The sequence below is a fragment of the Toxorhynchites rutilus genome, chromosome 1, assembly GCF_029784135.1.
Source record: "Toxorhynchites rutilus septentrionalis strain SRP chromosome 1, ASM2978413v1, whole genome shotgun sequence".
NCBI classification, from domain to species: domain Eukaryota; kingdom Metazoa; phylum Arthropoda; class Insecta; order Diptera; family Culicidae; genus Toxorhynchites; species Toxorhynchites rutilus.
In genome coordinates this window covers 87413992-87434995 of record NC_073744.1, presented here as the reverse complement: position 1 = coordinate 87434995, position 21004 = coordinate 87413992, and the positions used below count along the sequence as shown (strand labels likewise).

The 21004-nt window shown below is 41.0% G+C and overlaps 3 protein-coding genes across 3 annotated transcripts in view; 1 reads left to right on the top strand and 2 right to left on the bottom strand.

Moving 5' to 3' along the window:
- The window catches only part of LOC129762667 (RNA-binding protein 12), a 120145-nt gene that overhangs the window by 47334 nt on the left and 51807 nt on the right, over positions 1-21004 (top strand). The window lies entirely within an intron of this gene.
- Positions 5263-15873, bottom strand: LOC129761138 (uncharacterized). The gene is made up of 3 exons (XM_055758845.1): positions 14999-15873; positions 13956-14907; positions 5263-5487 (listed from the first exon to the last, which is right to left on the bottom strand). The coding sequence occupies exons 1-3, from the start codon at positions 15871-15873 to the stop codon at positions 5263-5265; spliced, it is 2052 nt and encodes a 683-aa protein (XP_055614820.1).
- LOC129761137 (uncharacterized) lies at positions 16006-19241 on the bottom strand. Its single transcript, XM_055758844.1, has 2 exons — positions 18116-19241; positions 16006-18014 (listed from the first exon to the last, which is right to left on the bottom strand). Exons 1-2 carry the CDS (start codon positions 19239-19241, stop codon positions 16006-16008), a joined length of 3135 nt encoding a protein of 1044 aa, XP_055614819.1.

Genomic DNA, 21004 nt, shown 5'->3' with positions numbered 1-21004 from the left:
TTACCAAATTCTGCAGAGCGGATTTATCGATATTCTTCCATCTCTCCGAAATAGCGGCCTTGAGTTCATCAACCGTTGTAAACTGCTTTCCTTGAGCGTAGATTCTGCTTACTAGGATCTCCCAAAGATTTTCTACAGGATCCAAGTCTGGAGAGCGAGCCGATCAGTCTAATAAGTACTTTTTTTGTCAAGTTAATTTTTTTGTTGATATGAATAGCTGCAATTGTTGGTTGAAAAATCCTGTTTCTCCTTCCGTGAATCCCGCCATTACCCATTGAAACCATAAGAACCATCCAAATTGAACCTTTTTTCATCACTGAAGATAACTTAGCAAAGTTAAAAGTAAAAAAACGCCGATTTTTTCGATATGATATATAGCAAAATGTATTCTTTTGAAAACATTTTTTGTCATAGCATACCATTGTCGGCTCATGTGAGCTTTGGCAAAACTCAGACGTCTTCCGATATGAGATGGTGTAAGGCAGAGATCTTCAAACTGTTGAGAATGAGAGACCCCTTTTCCATAATGAAGTGATACCATTGATTCCTATAGCCAAATTGCTTTAAAAATTCTATCTCTTGTTTTTTTCCTATATACAAAAAACTTACCAACTTTGCATTTGTTTGAGTAAATAAACTTGCCAACATTTTTTATCATAATTCAACAAAATGAATAGACATAAAATTCAGTAAATATCGAGTTTTATTCATACATTTATTCATACAAAATACATATAAAAATTCAGTGTGATGGATGAAACTGATGACTTCCTAACCAATCTCTTTAAATCCGGTTCAATATTGGTGTGTGGTAAGTCTCCGCGTTCGTTGATTTTCAATCGGTTTTGGTGTTTTGTCAAAATATTCGTTACCACTCTGAAGCCTTTTTCGACAAGGCAATAGGAAGGCTTTTTTGATAATGGGAAAGCGATAAGGTATTTTACAGCAACGTTCCACAATGCAGGATACTGTGTTTCTTCCACGACTGATATACTTTACGGATTTATTATCCATTGAGGAATTTTTAAATTTAGGAGTTCCTCAAACCTCTCAGCAAAAGCCTTGTTTAGTTCATGCAGGTGAGTGATAATAGAATATCGTATTGAACTTTTTGTGAAAATTTTGACAAATGCGGATACTGTGAATATTCGTTTCTGCATTAATTTTGTTTATAAAGAATGAGTTTGCTCACAAATACCGATATTCCTGATTTAGTTTTAATCAAGTTGAGATCGCCACCTTGCAGCAGCAAAATAACTTTGATCAACACACCAAAGATATCAGTGTGATAAATATCTGTTTCACAGTTGTTCAGATTTTCTTTCAAATTCGGATATCTTTCTTATAAAAACTCCATTACAGATTCAAAAATAGCTGAAAATCTTTCTAAGCAAGACGCTATTTTTCGAAACTGTGCGAATAAAATCGTTCGAACGATAGTCAGATATGGCCGTAAACAAGAATAAGGGTGACCAGGTCCCGAAATCTTCGAAGATGAAAAAGGACTCTCCACTCAGTAGCTTAGCTTCGACTAGGACTATTTCGGCATTCGCCGTCAACATTATTTGGATTGACTAGGAAATAAATTGACGAGTGTTGAGAGCGAGGATGACTGATGAACTATTCTAGTCAAGGGTTATTCTAAATGACGTGACTAATGAATACAAATTTGCCTCTTGATGCAACCTGACTTTAATCCACACTTCTACTCCCCCTGACATGAATCTAGTCACCCGCGTACACAATCTTATTTTTACTTCCACGTAAAGTGAAACGAAAATTTGATTTCTGATGCAAAAAAGTAGTTACACCATTAATGGACGGTTTATTGTCTACCCACCGTAAACTCAAACTAACGAACTAAGACAGTTATGCTCTGAAGGTCCTTTAGTATTGGTAAATAGCGTGCATTTTAGGAGGAATTCTAAACAAAATTTTAGTTCACTTTGTCTCCGAGTTCAATTTTGTGAAAAAAAACATACATAAAAACGGATTTATATCGACAAAATTCACAAATTTGTCAGTGTTTCTGAACACAACATTGCACGCTAGTTTATATGTGTGAGTAATTTTCGTGTACGATACAAAAAAAATAGCTCACCCGTAGTATATGTCAAGCCACGTTGAACTTAAACATCGATACATGCATACGTGATACATAAGAGAGAGAGAGAGAGGGAGAGAGAGAGAGAGAGAGGGAGAGAGAGAGAGAGAGAGAGAGAGACGAATTCATTTTGGGGGGAGTCATATCAATATGCAATGAATTCCATTTGGCGGGGAAGAATGAAATGCGATAGTCGAGTTGTAGAGTGAGATAGCAACTAAACGCTCGAACGACTGTTGAGTCATGTTACTGCTCTAAACATGAGAAACTGCTCTAAAGACGCGTCCACATTACGCCGAGCGACCTTGGCCGCCCGGTAAAGCCGACTATATGTGGACGTACCGCCCGGGCTTGCCAACGTGCCGAAAACTGACTCGAAACAAAACGAACCCAACCCGAAACAAGTGGGTCCAGTTCGAGAAAGTCGAACCAAAACAAAACGAAGTAAATTAGCGTTGACGACATTGTGCTTCGTGTGTTCGTGCCGGCTTCGTACTTCCAATGGGGCTTCGGCTTCGTGCACCTCACGGCTTACAGAGACAAGGCTAGTTCTTTAGCGAGTAAACTTTTTTTTTGATGACGTCATCCGAATTGTCAGTGTAAACAGTCGCCAGTTGTATTTTGTTTTCCGACTTACGCGTAAATGTTCCTGAAATGAAAAATCGAAAATGGTTCAATGCGCTGTGTATTGCTCAGTATTGCTGACTAATGACTAATGACTAAGTCGAAGTAGACGACTTTGGTAGATTCGAGAATCTCCTGATCAAAAAGCTTGTTTTGATGTGGGGCTTTTCCAACTGTTATGTTGTCTAGCTTATCGTTCACTTTTTCCACTTCAAGCAGACAGCAGTCGTACTTTGAGAGGGAGAACTTTACGCAGAAGAAATAGTTAGGATTCCTCCCGCAGTGATGCTGCTGCAGGTAATAATCGGTGAAGCCCATCTTGAGTATTTTGACATTTCGGTACGTACATCAATGTTTGGACTGGGTGTTTTTTTTGGTATGCTCACTAGCCTAGTCATAGATCAATTTATAGTCACTTATAGTTATAAGATATAGTCAATTTTGTATAGAAAATTTTCATTAGTTACCTATCAGAGTAGAAACGAAAAGAAAGAAAGTAGTTTCCTGAAATAAAAAATAAATGTAGAAAAATATGAAAAAAGGGTTTTGGTCTATTTTGCAACTTTTTCATAAATTATTTTCCATCACCTTATTTTAATTTATTTTATTTAGTTTTGTAATTAGTTGCCATCTCTTGAATTGAATTCTTAGATGAGCGTATTATCATTAAAAGTCCCATGAATTCCATAACGAGCATAGAACCTAAACGGAAGGTTGTTATACAGCGAAATATCTGGACATGGATTTGATCATGATTTCCTTTGTATAAACCTTTTGTACTCGGCTGTCCCCTCTTATGGACATTAAAGTTTTTCACTGATTACGGGGAATTGAGTGTTTCATGGAGGTTTCAAGAAAGTGGGCTGAATACACTTTCTTGAAACATCCATGTTTCTTTGAAGTTTCCTTTTGAAATGGCATAAGAAATCAAATCAAAATTTGGTAAAATTACTAAAAATTACACCTTGTGGCAGGTGCCAAACAACGTATTATTGCCAAACGTGCATTAATCAGACTGCGATGCACATTAGAAGGTGTTTTCAGATTTATCAAACTATACAACATTATAAAAAATAAAAATTTGTTCTTTTTGCGAATATACTTCCTCGGTGTCACCTAATTCACATAAGTCCAATATCATTATAATACGTTGCTTGGTTCCAAAATTATACTGAATAATACGAGGGTCTGTAAAAGGACGTTTCAACTGCAAAATAGCGTCAAATAGCTGGTAGCCAGAGTCTAGAACCGTGCCCAATACAAAAGGGTTGAATCGCGTGTATGTGGCAAATACAGATATTTTTTTCTCTATTATAGTGACTTTTAACACATTTCTTCTGGTTCGTCACTTTTACTTCCATTTTTGGAAGAATGTCGGGAGTGAGAATTGAATTCGTGATCTCTGCGTGAGAGGTATGGAAGTTACCACTACGCCAGATCGCCTCCTGTTAAATACAAATCAAATAAAACCGTGCCTGAAGAACTTGTACGCTTAAAAACCATATCTTGTACAAAATTGTTCACGCTTTTTTACTTCCCACTTCTTTTTAATTATAGGAACATGTTTACGCTCATCAACTTGTTCAGTTTTTGAAAAGAACAAGAATAATACATTCTACTAAAATATCAGTCATTCTTATAACAAGTTGGAACACGTAGCACAACATATAGAGTATTTTGAAAGCTTCAAATAAGAACTTGTGTTAATTAATAGGGGTCGGTTGCTAGATCTCGTCGACCCTCTAAATAAGTTTTGGTTCATGTCGACCTCCGCGAAACCGACCACTTTGAGAAACTCTGGTGTAATATTAGGAGCTTTTACCTTTCTAACTCTCTTTGCGTAAGGACTTTTTGCCAAAACTTGACGAATTGTCTCCCCAGCAACATTTAAATTCAAAGATTGCAAAGACTTTTTCCCGCTTATTCCAGTTAAAGAGTTTCGATTTACGTGGAGCTCTGTTCTATTTACAGTATCTTTGAGGATTCGTCACATAATTGAGTAATAATTCTCAATAATTCTCTGAAACTAACATTTTCTTGGTGAAATGCATCGATTTTCTCTTTTTCTCTCTTAGTGAGCGCTTTTTCCTTCGGCATTTTCCAGATGCATTGATCAAGACAACTAAAACAACGAAAATGTAACTGGTCTTATACAATTATTCGAGCGGCTTGTTTATTCCCACCTTTACGAACGTATGGCGACCGTGTTTCACCAACACAGCATGGTTTCTTGAAAGGAAAGTCAGTTGTCACGAACATATGCGAGTTTTGCTCTACCGTCACGGACAGTATATCCAAAGGGTATCAGGTGGACTGTATTTATACAGATATGAGCAAGGTTTTCGATGTGGTAGGGATAAACAGCATAATGCGCGCAGTGGCTGATTTCGGCATTCATGTTAAAATGTTTGAATGGATTAGGATATGTGAAAGTACACAATAATTCCTCTAGGTCATTTGGTGTCCACTCAGGAGTTCCACAAGGAAGTCATTTGGGGCCTATCCTGTTTGTCATGGTCATTAATAATCTTCCATCATTCTTGACCAACGCAGTAGTGCTTATTTACGCGGATGATGTAAAGATTTTCCAGGCAGTGAAACACATCGCTGACTGTCATCTGCTTCAGCAGGATTTGGACAATTTTGAGAGGTTCGTCGAGAACAATGGATTGAGCGCAAACCCCAACAAATGCTCCGTTATGACCTTTACGAGGAGAGTTCAGCCAATAAGCTTCGACTATAGACTGGGAGGTTCGAATCTACAACAAGTAGAGAATGTTCGTGACTTAGGCGTGACGATGGATCGATCTCTTTCGTTCAATTGCCACATAGAGTGTATTGTCAAAGAAGCGCTGAAACTATTTGCATTCATTCGTCGATTCGGGCAGGACTTTACCGATCCGCACGCAATCCTGAAAATTTACACCTGCCTTGTACGATCCAAACTCGATTTTGCGAGTGTGGTGTGGCGACCGCAGTACGATCTATATATTCAAAGACTTGAAAATGTTCAAAAGAAGTTCTTGAAATTTGCGCTAAGAAATCTGGGATGGAGAGAAGAATCCCGGCCACCATATAAAGATCTCTGCTGTTTGGTAGATCTGGATACCATTAGCAGCAGGCACAAAATTACAGACGTAACTTTTTTTTTGCAATGTACTGAACGGACGGATCAAAAGCCCGCGTCTCTACGACAGGATTCGTTTTAACACCAGCCCCGTTTCTCTTCGTCGACGGAGGATGTTTGACCCACCCCTGAGGAACAGAAATTACACCCAGCATGAACCGACAGCCAGATTTATGCGTGAGTTCAACGTGCTGCAAAATGTTGTTTCTGTAAATATGACATCAGAAGAAATTCGAAGAAGATTAAGATTATATTTTAGAGACCAACTGAATGTATAAGTTCTAAGTTTGTATGCTTTATGTTTTCTGTATTCACGTTTAATTTTAAGAAGGCTAACGGGCTTACAGCCTATAGTCCAAAATAAACAAATCAAACAAACTTGACGCTTGAAAAATACAAAAACATTTGTTTACGCTCAGCGCTTCCACACACATACGAAAATCATACAGTGTATAGTAGTTACCAATACCAATATACTAGAATATAAATTGAAGCGTTGGTTGGTTTACAATGACACGAAGCAGCAAGATCATCACCTGGTCCAATAGAAGTTGGACAGAGTGTACATGAAGAAGCGTCTATGAAATGTAGAAGTAATAAATTGTAAATAATTGTCTCAAATACATTATTTTTCCGAAGCAACTATATGTGCAACAATATATAGTTGCTTGCAGTTGACGTTAAAAACGTTCAAACCATCTTTCAATAATCCTATGAATAGAAAAATGAAACAATAATTCGAATGGCCTTGGCTTCTGATTTCTTTCGTCTCGAATCAAAAATTTTGCTTTACCGTGCCGACGCTGCGGTTGGTCGAATGTATCGATTGTTGATCCATTTTTGTGCTCCGGGCTCAATACAAATCAACAAGACAAAACAAAAAAAAAGCATGAGAAAATCATTGACTGTAATTGCGACAAGAAACAGTGAAAACCACAAACCAACACGCATTGCTTTTTACGCTAATTCAATCGAGTGAAATCACACAGGAATTAAAATTAGAGCAAGACTAAGCGCATCAAACTCAGTGTGTGAAAATTTCCTTTCCACTTTAATACATTTTTTTTCATTTTCGTCTGATGCTCCCCAGCAGAACAAATACCTTACGGTGTAACATTTTGGCGTTTAGGGCCGAGAGATCCAATGAATGAAGATGAAAGTTTACCTTTCCGACGAAGACAGGAACAAGCAAACTCAAACCGCTGGTGGTGAATTACTTCGTTTTGTCCAAGATGAAGAAGTGCGGCCTAAATGCTGGTGGAAAACAGATTTTTTTTGGAAGGTGTTTCACTTTTGAAGCGATAATCATGCATTAAAATGATCTCGAAAAATCCATTCATGACCGCGTAAGCGGTTTTTGCTTCCAGATCGGTTTACACGGAGTTACGGTGAATTCTTAATTCACACGTTAAGTGAAAAATTGTACTTGAAGTTTGGTACTGATTAAATGATGTTAGTTGATGTGAAACAATTATTGAACGTTTCTGTAAACTTTGATTAGCTTGAACAGTTAACGGTGATTCTCATGGACTTGGAAACAACAGAACCGACCGGCGTGAAAAGTTTTTTTTTTAATCCAAAATATATATTTTTATTAAGGCTCATATGGCGTCAACCTGACGGGGCCGGGAGTTCAATATTTCGAAAATGTTTGCCTTACAACTATGTTAGTAATATGCAACCGATTACTCGCGGTTGGCTCGAGGTTAGTATTACAAGTGTTCTCATAATTGGGATGTTGCAATCTCTAATGTTCTGTACGTGTGCCCGATACGGGATACTTCCTATTGGGATGCAGCTGACCATTAATCAGCAACGCCCCCCTAGTCTGTACCCCATATCTAGCGTGGTGCGTCTTCTCGACTCGAGGAATCCAGGATAGAATGGTCACTAGCCGGCGCAAACATCAGCTCGTGTAGAGTTGTCATGAGCGGTACAACCTTTGGCTCTTGTTGAATGATCAGTGGAATGCACAACCTTTGGCCCGTGTATCTGTAAAGAGTGTGTGTATGTATTGCCGCGACTAAGTAAAAGTTTATAGCGCGACTAAGTAAAAGTTTATAGAAAAGTTGTATGTAGGGGTTTTTGGGACCGGGGAAGGTTTTTGTTATAGTTTGAGACCCCTCCTCCCTCTCTAAGGGGGGCTGCCATATAAATGAAACACAAATTTCTGCATAACTCGAGAACTAATCCAACAAAGGGGTAAAATTCGAGGGAGGAATCTTCCGATTTCAGATGTCATCATTTCATTATATTTTCTGTGTCAAACATGTATTACATGTAAGGGAGAAACATGTTATTTGCAAGTGATTGAAAAATCTTGGACGAGAATCGGGTCTGAAATTAATTTGATATTATAATGACGAGTTCTGGGAGAACTACTAGGAAACTTATAGTAAAAGGAATTTATAAAGGGTCAAAATTAAACATCAAAAAGTTCTGCGATTGAACCCATGGACGGTCACTCAATAAGAAAAAGTGAATGTTTGAAAGTATTTAGACAAAATCCATTTTGGGCGAGACGAAGTTATCAGGGTCAGCTTGTCAGAGATCAAATTTGAATGTGCATTGAATAACAATTTTGAAGTACTTCATCCGAGAGCAAATTGAACACTGGATGAAATTGATCAAATCTTTTAATGAAAATTAAATTTAATGAAAACAAGCTGAAATTTTTGAAGGTATTATTCAATTAAATCTAAAACTTTTTCATATGAAACGTTCCAGTAGATTTTTTTCGTCAGTGGTTCTCATAGAATCGCTTATTAAATTGCAAAAAAATAGCTTTTTCTGAACCGCATTTCCGTTTCCATGGCGTCAACCTGACGGGGTGATTTCCGTTACCATGCGAATATGGTAAAGAAACATATTTTCAACACGTCAAAACAATAATAATAGACGCTAAACATATTAATTCACACTCATTTTTCATTTTATTTATTATATCAACAGGCCAGGCCTTTACATTAGTGCCCTAATGATATCTAAATCTAATTTAAATCTAAGTCTAAATGAAGATTTTATTAATGTCTAAGAACTACGAGGAACATTTTTTGAGAGTTGAGCGAGACAGGTGAAAATCGAACGATGAAAACCATCGGTTTAGCACTCGACACATACTCGTTACGGGCTCGTTGTGCCCGTAATTTGTGCGGGAGTGAGGGAGACGAATAAAAGTGTAGTAGCGTAGGTTTCGATAGCAAATGTTGAAATTGATCGTTTGAAGAAGGTCGGGACAGTCGATATTCGTGAGAATCAGATCCGATATAAAAGTAGCCTTAACTACGTCTCTACGTACGCTCAGTAGATTAAGTCCAATTAATTTACAGCGGTTCTCGTAGTGAGGAAGATTAGAGGGATCATTCCAGGGCAGATTACGTAAAGCGAAACAAACAAATTTACGCTGGATCGCTTCGATGCGCTGAATACCGTTTTGATAGTAAGGCGACCATGTTATGCATACATACTCGAGAATTGAGCGAACCAACGCACAATAGAGTGCCTTGATGCAATAAACGTCTTTGAATTGTTTCGTGATACGAAAGAGGAATCCGAGAGTTCTAGAAGCTTTGGCGGTGATGTAAGATATATGATCCTTGAATGTGAGTTTACTGTCAATGATGACTCCTAGATCTTTGATTGCTACTACACGGCTTAAAATCACACTGCGCAATTTATATTCATAAACGACAGATGAACGTTTCCTCGAGAAGGATATAATGGAACATTTTTCAGGATTCAAAACCATTCTATTGTTATCACACCTTTCAGCGAAAATGTCAAGCTGCTGCTGCAGGTACACTGCGTCATTAAGACAATTGACGGGCCAAAACAACTTGAAGTCATCGGCGTAAGAGAGTTTGTGGCACTCCAAGCAAAAGTTAACGTCGTTCAGGTACAGAAGAAAAATGTAAGGGCCAAGATGACTACCTTGAGGAACACCCGATGATACTGGAAACGGAGAAGATACAGTGTCACCTATTTTCACTGACATCACACGGCCAGTCAGGTATGAACGTAACCAGTTCAAGAAGTTGCCGTGGAATCCGAGACGTCGGAGTTTAGCGACCGCTATTTCGTGGTTTATTTTATCAAACGCAGCTGAGAAATCTGTATAAATTGCATCAATTTGTTGACGTGATTGTAGAGAGCGAGCGATGAATGAGGTGTACAGTACCAGATTTGTTGAGGTAAATCGCTTGGGAACGAAACCATGTTGTTGATGTGAGATGTAACTACTGCATGCATGGGAGATGAATTCCAAAACTATGAGTTCAAATAACTTAGACACCGAACAAAGGCTGGCGATTCCTCTGTAATTCTTGACATTTTTCCTGCAGCCTTTTTTGAATACTGGAAAAACGAAAGAATTTTTCCATGCTTTTGGAAAATTTCCACATTCCAGTGATCGAGAAAATAGCGAACTCAGTGGCGACGATAGACTACCAGAGTACTTCTTCAACACAATGGAGGGGATACCATCTGGCCCCGGATTTGTAGAATTTTTTATTTCGCGACAAGCTAATTGTACTCTGCTAGGGCTAATGGTAGTGAGGGCGCAGACAGATGGCAGATGAGGTACATTTCTTGTTGCTTTGAAAACTTGATCGTTGTTGAGATTTTCGCTAACGAAAACAATGCTAAATTGTTCCCGAAACAGCGCACATATGCTTTCTCTGTTTGAGGCCTCAACATTATTGTGTGTCATCACAGAAGGTAGTCCGAGCTCCTTTCGCTGTTTATCTACATATTTCCAGAATTCCTTTGGACTGAGTCGTAGATTACTTTGAACGCGAGTCAAATTAGCACCAAATAAAATGTTGTTCAAACACTTGTAATTTTTGTTGGCGACAGAGTAGCGTTTTCTCCAAAAATCAGTTCGGTATTTTGAATATTTTTTCAAAGTAAGTCGTTTCTCTCTTCGAAGACGCTTCAAATGATAGTTTGTCCATGGAGGATGAGGAGGATCCTTAATAGTTTTCTTCGGAACAAACTGGTCAATTGCATAAAGAAGTACATGCGACAAGGACATTGCGGCTCCATCGATGTCGCGGTCGTTCAGAATGTCACTCCAGTCGATAGTTGAGAAGAAACGATTCATCATTGCGAAGTTTGATTTACGATAATTATAATATGTTGATTCGATTATGTCTGTGAAAACGAGCGGTGACGATTCATGTAATGAAACCAGCAGTGGTGGGTGATGATGACACAATTTAACAAGAGTAGATGGAGCTGGAGTTATTGTTGTATTGTGGACCATCTCTAAATTTACGAAGCATAGATCGAGAATGCGGTTGTTGTTGTTGTATATTCCGTTCATCTGATATAAACCAGCAGTACTATAACTGTCCAGTAGACGTTCTGTCATACGATGCATAGAAGAACGCGAGGAATTAGGATAAAAGTAGTTGGATGTATTTTTGATCCAACTGATACCAGGAAGATTGAAGTCTCCGAGGAGTTTTGTTTGATTCATTATCCACATAACCGAAGAAATGTGTTTGTCTATCACGGCTGGGTCATTTACACGGTCCGGAGGAATATAGGCAATGCCAATATAAGTAGTGTGGTTATAAAACGTCACAGCAACCCAAATCTGCTCCACACTCTGGCCATCTAGAGGAAGTAGTTCACGTGAGATGTATTTCGATCTAATAGCCAACAAAACACCTCCACCAGTGAGTTTGGAACTATTCGCAGCTGATCGATCTAGACGATAGACTATGTAAGAAGAATCGAACAATTGTCGTGACAATGTGTTGATATTGAGCCACGTTTCAGTAAAGGCATATACATCGTATGTAGCATCAGAACATGCTAGGTAATAATCAGTGATGCAGGTATTCATTCCGCCGACATTTTGATAATAAATTATAATATTATGATCTATACAAGCGACACTCGGACTTGATGACGAGGTTATGGAGCGCTTATTCTCTGAACAAGTTACGCTGGATCCCTGTTCACCATTAGGGCAGAGGTTGTGGGGTTGCATAAAAAATAACCATGAGCGTTATCAGAATCTTGTTGGGCGGCTGCTCGGCGTTGTTGGTTTGAGATTGATGCAATACGGTGAGGTGAGGTTTGCTGCACATTTGGAATTGTAGTCGGATTACGAATTACGAAAGTAGTGATCGATATTCCAACAGGCCAACAGTTCTGAGATGTAATCACATTCTCAATAATCTCAGGAACACCCAATTTGAATGAAATGAAAGACAATGGAACATTATCTTCCCTATTCTGACGAACCAGCTTGTGACACCGAATAATCGAAGGATCACAACCGCATTTCTTAGAAATGAATTGAATTATGTTATCCGAGGAGCCGAATGAGTTGAAATGGTAATCAGATAGTTACAATCAGGGCCCTGAATCTTCGAAGATGAAAAATAACTTCGCTTTGACTAGGGCTACTTCGGCATTCGCCGTTTACATGATTTGAATTGACTAGAAAATGAATTGACGAGCTTCGAGAGCGAGGATGACTGATGAACTATTCTAGTCAATGGTTATTCTAATTGACGTGACTAAATAATACAACTAATCTACCTCTTCATTCAACCTGACTTCAATCCACACTTCTACTCCTCTGGCATGAATCTTGTTGCCCGCGTACACAATCTTATTTCACATCCATATAGAGGGAAACGAAAACTTGATTAGTGATGCAAAAAAGTAGTTACTCCATTAATTCGGGTTATTGTTTTCCCACCGTGAACTCCAACCAACGAACATAGACAGTTTTCAGGTATGCTATGTGTGTGACCTCTATTACCGAGGAATCACCCAACGCGCTCTGCGAAACCGAATCACTCTGTTGGTATGCCAAAGGGGCGATGCTTGTTGCTGTACGACTGGATATGAGTACTGTGCGTGTGTATGTGCATCAAGTATATGCATACAAGGTGGGATATTACATTGAGGCATAATAGGCGATATCGGCAAAGTTATTATTATAGCTTATGGTGCCACCCACTATGAAGGTCCGCGCATTAGTATTAGTAAATAGCGTGCAGTTTGGGAGGAATTATAAACAAAACTTTAGTTCACTTTGTCTCCGAGTTCAATTTTGTGAAAACGGGTTTATATCAACAAAATTCACAAATTTGTCAGTGTTTCTGAACACAACACTGTACGCTATTTTATATGCGTGAGTAATTTTCTCGTACGATACAAAAAAATCTAGTTTACCTGTAGTATATGTCAAAAAACGTTGAACCCAAACATCGATATATGCAGACGTGATAAGATACACCGGGGCAAGTTGAAACAATTTTTCGAAGTTCAACTTGAAAGTTATTCAAAAGAATCACTAAATCACTAAATTGAAATCTGTTTGCAGCATATACAAAGTATAATAGATGAATTTCGGTAAAAAACAGGGATTCACACTGGATGTTTTCGAAAAAAAAAAATTGAAAATGTTTAGTTTTCTATACATTGTTTCAACTTGTCCGTAGAGCGGGGTAAGTTGAAACGCGAAACTATCATGAGTTTAATATGCAGTTTTGCTTCTCGAACCATCTACAACAGATTTATAAAACACTAAAATGTAAGAATTACATATAAACATTTGGAAAAACAAGTTTTGGTACAATTACCGTGCAAAAATTTCAATAACCGGTTATTCGGTAATGACAAAATAATTACCGGTAAAACCGGTTAATTACTGGTAAAAATACTTTGAAATAAACCATTTTCTTGAAGAAACGGCTTCCATAGATAATGGTTAATTTACAAGAAAACATTTTGTGAGTTTTTTTTACTGAGTTTGTTGGTTAAAGTAATACTTAGGGACACAAATAATATTACTTTTGTCGTCTTCGACAAAATATCTTGTTCCTTCAATCTTGAGTGGATTGTATTTTTTAAAGGACTGTAAGCGAGAACCGAAATAAAAGACGTCCGATTCTGGCTAACTTGACTACGTAACTGATTTTATTCAAGAAGATACAATAGTGTGTGTGCGCATTTTAGATTTAGTACAATTTACAGTGCTCCCGGAACGATGGGTTGTATTTCTCATCCAACATCCTCCCGGCGTTGGAACAACTGGTTTCAATCTCTTTCGCCATCCAAGGGGAGCATACACACCTCGGTGATAGCCCGTTTGTATTCGCCTTTCGATGTCTTCACAGTAACGACGCGGGTTACGCCGTCCTTCCCCGGGTGTACTGCCAACACTCTTCCCAGTGGCCACTGAAAAGGTGAGGCATCTCGATCGATCATCAATACCATGGCACCTACTGGAACATCAATTTTCTTAGTCCATTTCGACCTATTCTGCAGCTCCGGTAGGTACTCAGCTGTCCATCTTCGCCAAAATTGTTGAAACATTGCCTGGACATGCTGCCACCGCGACAACGTTGACTGTTTCAGATGCAGGTAAGACGGTTCGGCCACAGCCTTCATCTCGCGGCCTATCAGGAAATGAGCAGGGGTGATCGCGGTAAGATCACTCGGATCATCAGAACACGGCACCAACGGTCGCGAATTTAGAACAGCTTCGATTTGAGTCAGCACTGTGTAGAGCTCTTCGTACGACAGTTGACGTCCTCCAACGATTCGTGTCAGATGGTGCTTCACCTGCTTCACTCCGGCCTCCCAAATACCGCCGAAGTGGGGGCTTCGGGGCGGTATAAAAGACCATTCAATTCCTTCATTTCTGCAATATTCGGTGATCTTCTTGGTTTGTTGCTGGTCCTCGAACAGACGTCCCAACTCCTCTAACTCGTTCTGAGCCCCAACAAAGTTGGTAGCGTTGTCGGATAAAATCTTCTTTGGTAGTCCTCGACGACTGGAAAATCGCCGCAAGGCAGCCAAGAAGGCAACTGTAGACAAATCATTTACTAGCTCCACATGGATCGCCCGCGTCAGCATACAGATGAACAGAGCCTTTGTTACTAGAGGTTTCTTTGCTGTAGTCAACGATTTCACCATAAACGGGCCTGCGAAGTCCACACCGGTGTATGCGAACGTCGGCGCAGGCTGGATTCGGTACGACGGCAAATCGCCCATCAGCTGAGATGTCTTCTGTGGATTCGCTCTGAAGCAAGTAATACAGGATCGAATAATCTTGCGAATTGTAGATTTCACTCGCAACGGCCAAAAACGTTGGCGGACTATCGCGAGTAAACCTTTCTGTCCAATGTGCAGGTTCGTCAGGTGCAAATTCCGTACTAGTGCTGCCGTGAACGGGTGTCCAGCTGGCAGCAACATCTGATGTCGGCTTTTTGATTCTGCCTCCCACTCGTAAAAGTCCATCCCGTGGATCGATGAATGGCTTTAAACCGCACAGGCGGTGCTTGGATTGGCCGCCTTCCGCAATCGCTCGTAATTCTGGTTGAAACACTTCCTTCTGTACGCACCGCACTGTTACCACCAATGCAGTTCTCAATTCCAGGATGGTGAGTGGACCTTTCAACACTGTCTGTCTCTTGCTGATGATGAACTTCGCAAAGCGAACGAAGTAAGCCATTGCCTTTATCGTCTTGTCATAATCGTTTGCTCGCTCAAAAACTGTCAATTGCTTCACTGGAATAGTCGCAACTAGCGAGATCACAGCTCTCATTTCTGGCAAGTTTTCGTCATCAATCGGTTCAGGTTGCACGTTTTCAATCATCGCCTTCTTCAGCATAGGTGGGCCACCCCACCACATCGGGTTCTGCAGGATTTTTCGAGGAAGTATGCCGCGCGAAATAATATCTGCTGGGTTCTCCTGCGTCGGTATGTATCTCCACTTGAAGGAATTGGTGATGCGCTGAATCTCACCAACTCTGTTTGAAACATACTGCTGCAGCATACCAGCTGGTTTACCTATCCTGCAGAGCACAATCTGCGAATCCGTCCAAAGATTCACAGACTCGAATCCGATGTCAGTCGTAGCAATCGTTTTCTCTGTCAGTCTTGACAACAGCAAAGCAGCGAGCAGTTCGGCACGGGGAGTCGTGATCGGCTTGCCCTTATTAGTTTTCTTCGGAAGGATACGTGATTTGCTGCAGATCAGATGCATCGTCACGGTGCCATCCTTGTGGATGACTCTAGAATAGAGGCACGCTCCAAACGCTACGTCAGAGGCGTCTGAAAAGCCATGGAGTTCCACGACCATCGCATTCGCCAAAGAAATCCATCGTGGTACTCGAAGTTAGTTCAAGCAAGTCAACTCATCACGGAATCTACGCCACTTGAGTACGATGTCCTGTGGGACCGGTTCGTCCCATTCCACCGAGAGAAGGCTCACTTCCTGGAGAATCAGCTTCGCCGTAGTAACAACTGGACCAACTAAGCCCAGCAAATCGTAAATCTTCGCTACTTCACTTAATATCTTTCTTTTCGTTGTAGCTTCGGGGTCACCTGGCGTGACGGAGAACGAAAACCAATCGTCGGGAGGGTTCCAGACGATTCCCAGCGTCTTGGTGATGACCTTCGAGTTTTCATCACCAACCTTGAAGTCCGTACCACGTAGTTCGTCGCCGATCTGGTCTAGTACTTTCAAACTCTTCGAGCACCACTTGTGGGCACCGAAGCAAGCTATCGACAACAAACCATCAATTTCCTGCTGGAGTACACATGCTTCCGGAAGATTATGTGCACCCGCAACAATGTCGTCCATGTAGGTGCTCCTTTCGATCACCTTCGCTGCTCGAGGAAACTCTTCCTTGTAATCCTCTGATGCCTGACGGAGTGCCATCGTCGCTTGAAATGGAGATGGCGCCAACCCATACGTCACCGTCTGCAGTTCGTACACTGCTAGTGGTTTGCTTCGATCATAACGCCATATTATTCGTTGGTACGCAGTATCCGGAGGCAGAACTCGAACTTGGCGGAACATTTTCGGGATGTCCACCGTAAACACGTGCTTAAAGCACCGAAAATTCAGAAGAATGGAAGTCAGATCATTCTGGACGGTCGGTCCAGACATCAGTGCATCGTTAATCGCCACTCCAGTGGACGTCGCTGTAGATCCATCAAACACGACCCTTAACTTGGTCGTCGTACTGCTGGGCTTCACTACACAGTGATGTGGTATGTAGTAAGCGGAATTTGGATCTTCGTTTTCGTCGGCCGCGATAGCTTTCATATGGCCGAGCTCCTCATACTCTCGCATGAAAGCGGAATACTGCTGCTTGATATTCGGTTCTCTGTCCAGCCGTCGCTCAAGAGACAGAAACCGTCGTATTGCGATTGCACGAGAATCGCCCAGCTCACCCTTCCTGTCGTTGAATGGGTGTCGTACGCAGTATCTTCCTTCCTGGTCTCGTTGGTGAGTCTGTCGGAAATGTTCCAAGCACTGTTCGTCAGCCGCCTTGCTGGGGTGCTGGATCACGTCGCAAGCCTCCAGCTTGTAGAAGCTTCGTAGAAGTTCACTCAGTTCTTCGTTGCTCGTTTGGCAGAGCGATCGCGCCATGACTGGCGCGTCGGTGGTGATAATGCCTCCCGCCACCCAACCAAGCTCCGTGTTGGTGAGTGTTGGTAGGTTCGGTCCAAGTTTGATTCGGTCGTCTTTCACCAAATCCCAGAAGATTTCGGCACCGATCAGCATATCGATGCGTCCTCGTTTGTTGAATTCCGGGTCGGCTAATTTGACGTCAGCAGGGATCGGCCATTCCGATACGTCGAACGGTTTCTCTGGCAGGTCGCTTGTGATCCGTGGCGCTACGAGAATGTCCACTTCAGTAAAGAAATCTCCGACGTACGATTCAATCGTCGCTCGTACCATACGACGGAGTCGAATGTTCGCACCGTTGAGGCCACTCACAATGAAATCAACAGACTGCTTCTTCTGTCCGATCAGGTTTGCAAACCGTTCCGTAATAAAATGCATCTGGGATGCTGAGTCCAGCAACACTCGGCATGGGTAAGCAGCAGAGTTCAATCCACGGACCTTTACTATAGCCGTAGACAGCAACGCCTGTTTCATCTGACTCCCTACACTGGCACACAAAGTCGCAGCTGTGCCGGATCGAATCACCTCGCTTTGGCTGCTCGAAGTCGTCTCACTACGAGTTGGTTGAACATCCTCGCTGCGATCTGCACACTGGTTTTTGCTGGTATGATTCCCGAATGTTCGATGGTGTGAAGAGAAGTATGGTGTCGTTTGCCACACTCTCTGCAGTTGTGTGATGAAGCACATCCGCTCGTTCGATGCCCTTTCTGCAGGCAATTGAAGTAGCAACCCGTCTTTTTCAATAAATTAAATTTATCACTCACTGTCATCTTCTTAAAGTTTTCGCACTTCCAGAGTTCGTGGTTACCTTTGCAACCAGCGCACTTTTGTTCAATTTTCATATCACACTTCGGTTCATTAGTGTTCACTAGCGTGGTGGTTTTAACCCCCGCTTTTGTTTTTCCACTTTCTATTTTCGTATTCGTTTCAATTTTCTCAATAATTCTACACTGTTCTTGTAGGAACGCCATGGTTTTCGAGTAGCTGGGCAGAACTCCTGATTCCTGTCGTGTCTCCCAGGCTACGCGTGTCGCTTTATCCATCCGTGATGAAATGATGTTGACAAGCATTTGCTCACCAAGCCCTTCCACTGGCAGTTCCAGTTTCTTGAGTGCTTCGACGTTCTTAGTGGAGACGTCTAGCAATTTCCGCAGATTTGTCGAATGCTCTTTGCTAAACCTCGGCAGGTTGAACAAACACTCGATATGTTTGTCGATGATGAGCCGCTTATCCTCGAATCTTTCTGTCAGGAATTTCCAGGCAGCATCGTAGTCGTTACTATTGACGATGTCCTGGTCGATAATTCCAGCGGCTGCTCCCACGAGACAGTTTCGCAAATGATAAAGTTTCATTGCCGGTTCCTCGTACTTGTAACGATTCATGATGGTCGTAAACATAGATTTAAACGAAAACCATCCCTCGTACGACCCGTCAAAGGTCGGCAATGGCGCTTGTAGTGGAGGGAGGAAAGGTGCCGCCGATCCCGCTGTCATCACAGCGGGCGCTGGGAACTCGATCTTCGTCGCGGCATCTTTTGCATGATTCGTGGTAGCCTCCTCAATCAGCATACTCAAACGTATCGACAAATCGGTGTACATCGATTCGAATTCGACGTACTTTTCCATCTGCTCGGCTCTTCGCTCCTCAGAGAGGGACAGGGCATAAATAGAATTCTGAAACTGATTATATTCACTGTATGCTTGTTCGACTGTCTTCATATGCAACCGAAGAAAGTGTAAATTTCGAATGTTCGGATTCGGTGCATCGTCACTGTGCTGCAGAACACTTTTCACACGCGTTAATTTGCCCTCCACTGCCCCTCTCTGATGAGTGAGAGTTCGCAGCTGTTCTTCCATGTTCGCTTGAATTTGTTTCAGCTTCTGAGCAGCTTTTTGTTCACTGATCGATTTTTCCGGTGTGTATGGCGTAAACATGACACAACACGTTCAATTTTTCTCGAGCGACGGCCATTTGCAATTTACAGCGCGTCACTACATTCGACCGACGGCTTCGGTGAATGCTCAATTTCTCTTTTCTCAACGAATTTTCGCGGAAATAACACTCGCGACGTGCTTTCCACAACTTCTCATAGTATCCGGACATAGAAGGACCAAAATGTTCCTTCAATCTTGAGTGGACTGCATTTTTTAAAGGACTGTAAGCGAGAACCGAAATAAAAGACGTCCGATTCTGGCTAACTTGACTACGTAACTGATTTTATTCAAGAAGATACAATAGTGTGTGTGCGCATTTTAGATTTAGTACAATTTGCAGTGCTCCCGGAACGATGGGTTGTATTTCTCATCCAACAGATCTCTTTAACGAATCTCTATCGGATCTCTTTAACGAAATTTCCAGAAGAGGAAAACGCACGTCAGAGTTCAATGATGTTGGGCGTTCAGTACAAAGAGCATCGAATACCATTGTCACGTATTTGCCTCTGATGCCATTTGTACGAAAACTCTTGTCAGAGCGTTTTCATCAATCCGTTTATAGACGTTGAGCTTGGGCTGGACGTTGATACCTTTGATTGCTGCAATCGTCGTTCAAGTTTTCCATTGATGATCAATTATTCTACAGGTTTTGCATCGTCCATTGGTTTTTTCCCTCCTGTTGTCCAGCTACTGAATCAATACCACAATTGTCGAATTTCATTGAGGCAGTATTTTAATCTAGAAATTTGAAAAAATCAAATTTTATTCCTTAGTATTTCTGTAGTTTAGGCATTCAAGAATATACCCTAGAAAGGACTTTTCGAAAATCCTATAATTTGTCGAGTAAGAGCCATTTTAGTGATGCGGTATCTAACCTGATACGACCATAACAATGAACTTTCAATGCGCTTTTCTCGAAACTCCTTTTTTCAAACTGGCGTACACGATATCTCAAGTTCTACTGAACCGATTCTAGTCGAATTTATATGGATACAATCTGCAGGCATCTTTTTTTCCTCTGAACCTCTGAAACTCTAAAAGTGGTATTTTTAAAATTTTACTATTTAAAAAAATTCGAAAAACGTAAGAAAAAACATTCTAAACCGCATTTCGTTTTCAAAACGCCCGCCATTTTGTCAAAAAAGATGTTTTTAACTTGTCCGAGGTTTATGCGATAGCGGCATCGTTATTGATTCAGAATCTGTTTGATTTTTTTGTTTCAGATGACCAGAAGGGCTGGAATTCTGTACGCCATGGCACAACATTTTTTAACTCTCTCACTTCATAAGCTGTCAACTATTTCAGTTATGAATATTTTTTCTCCGTTCACTTTTTGTTTTATTGTTAGTAGAAAGATGAACAAATAATGATATAAATAATAGTAAAAATATTCTTTGTTTTATTTTTACGGAACTCGAACAAACGTCCGAAATTCGTGTCTCTACACTAGAATATCTCCTTAAGTTACGAACGATTTCGAATGCCTGCTTGATCAATGCAGTCCGTGACGTTTGATAGAAGACGCCGAAGTCATCATTAATTGTGTCACGACCACGAGCAGAAAGATAATTCATATATGCGAACAAATCTGCATATACGAAACGTTTTTCTGCAATCCTTTCAATCAGGACTTCAAGTAGTTGCTTCGAAATTTCTGATGATTGCTCCGATAGCTGTATTTAAACTGCAATTCGACATCAGCTTCATAAAGGGTGCAGTTCTTCCGGCATAGCAGTTCAACAGTGACGAGTACTGGTTCGAGG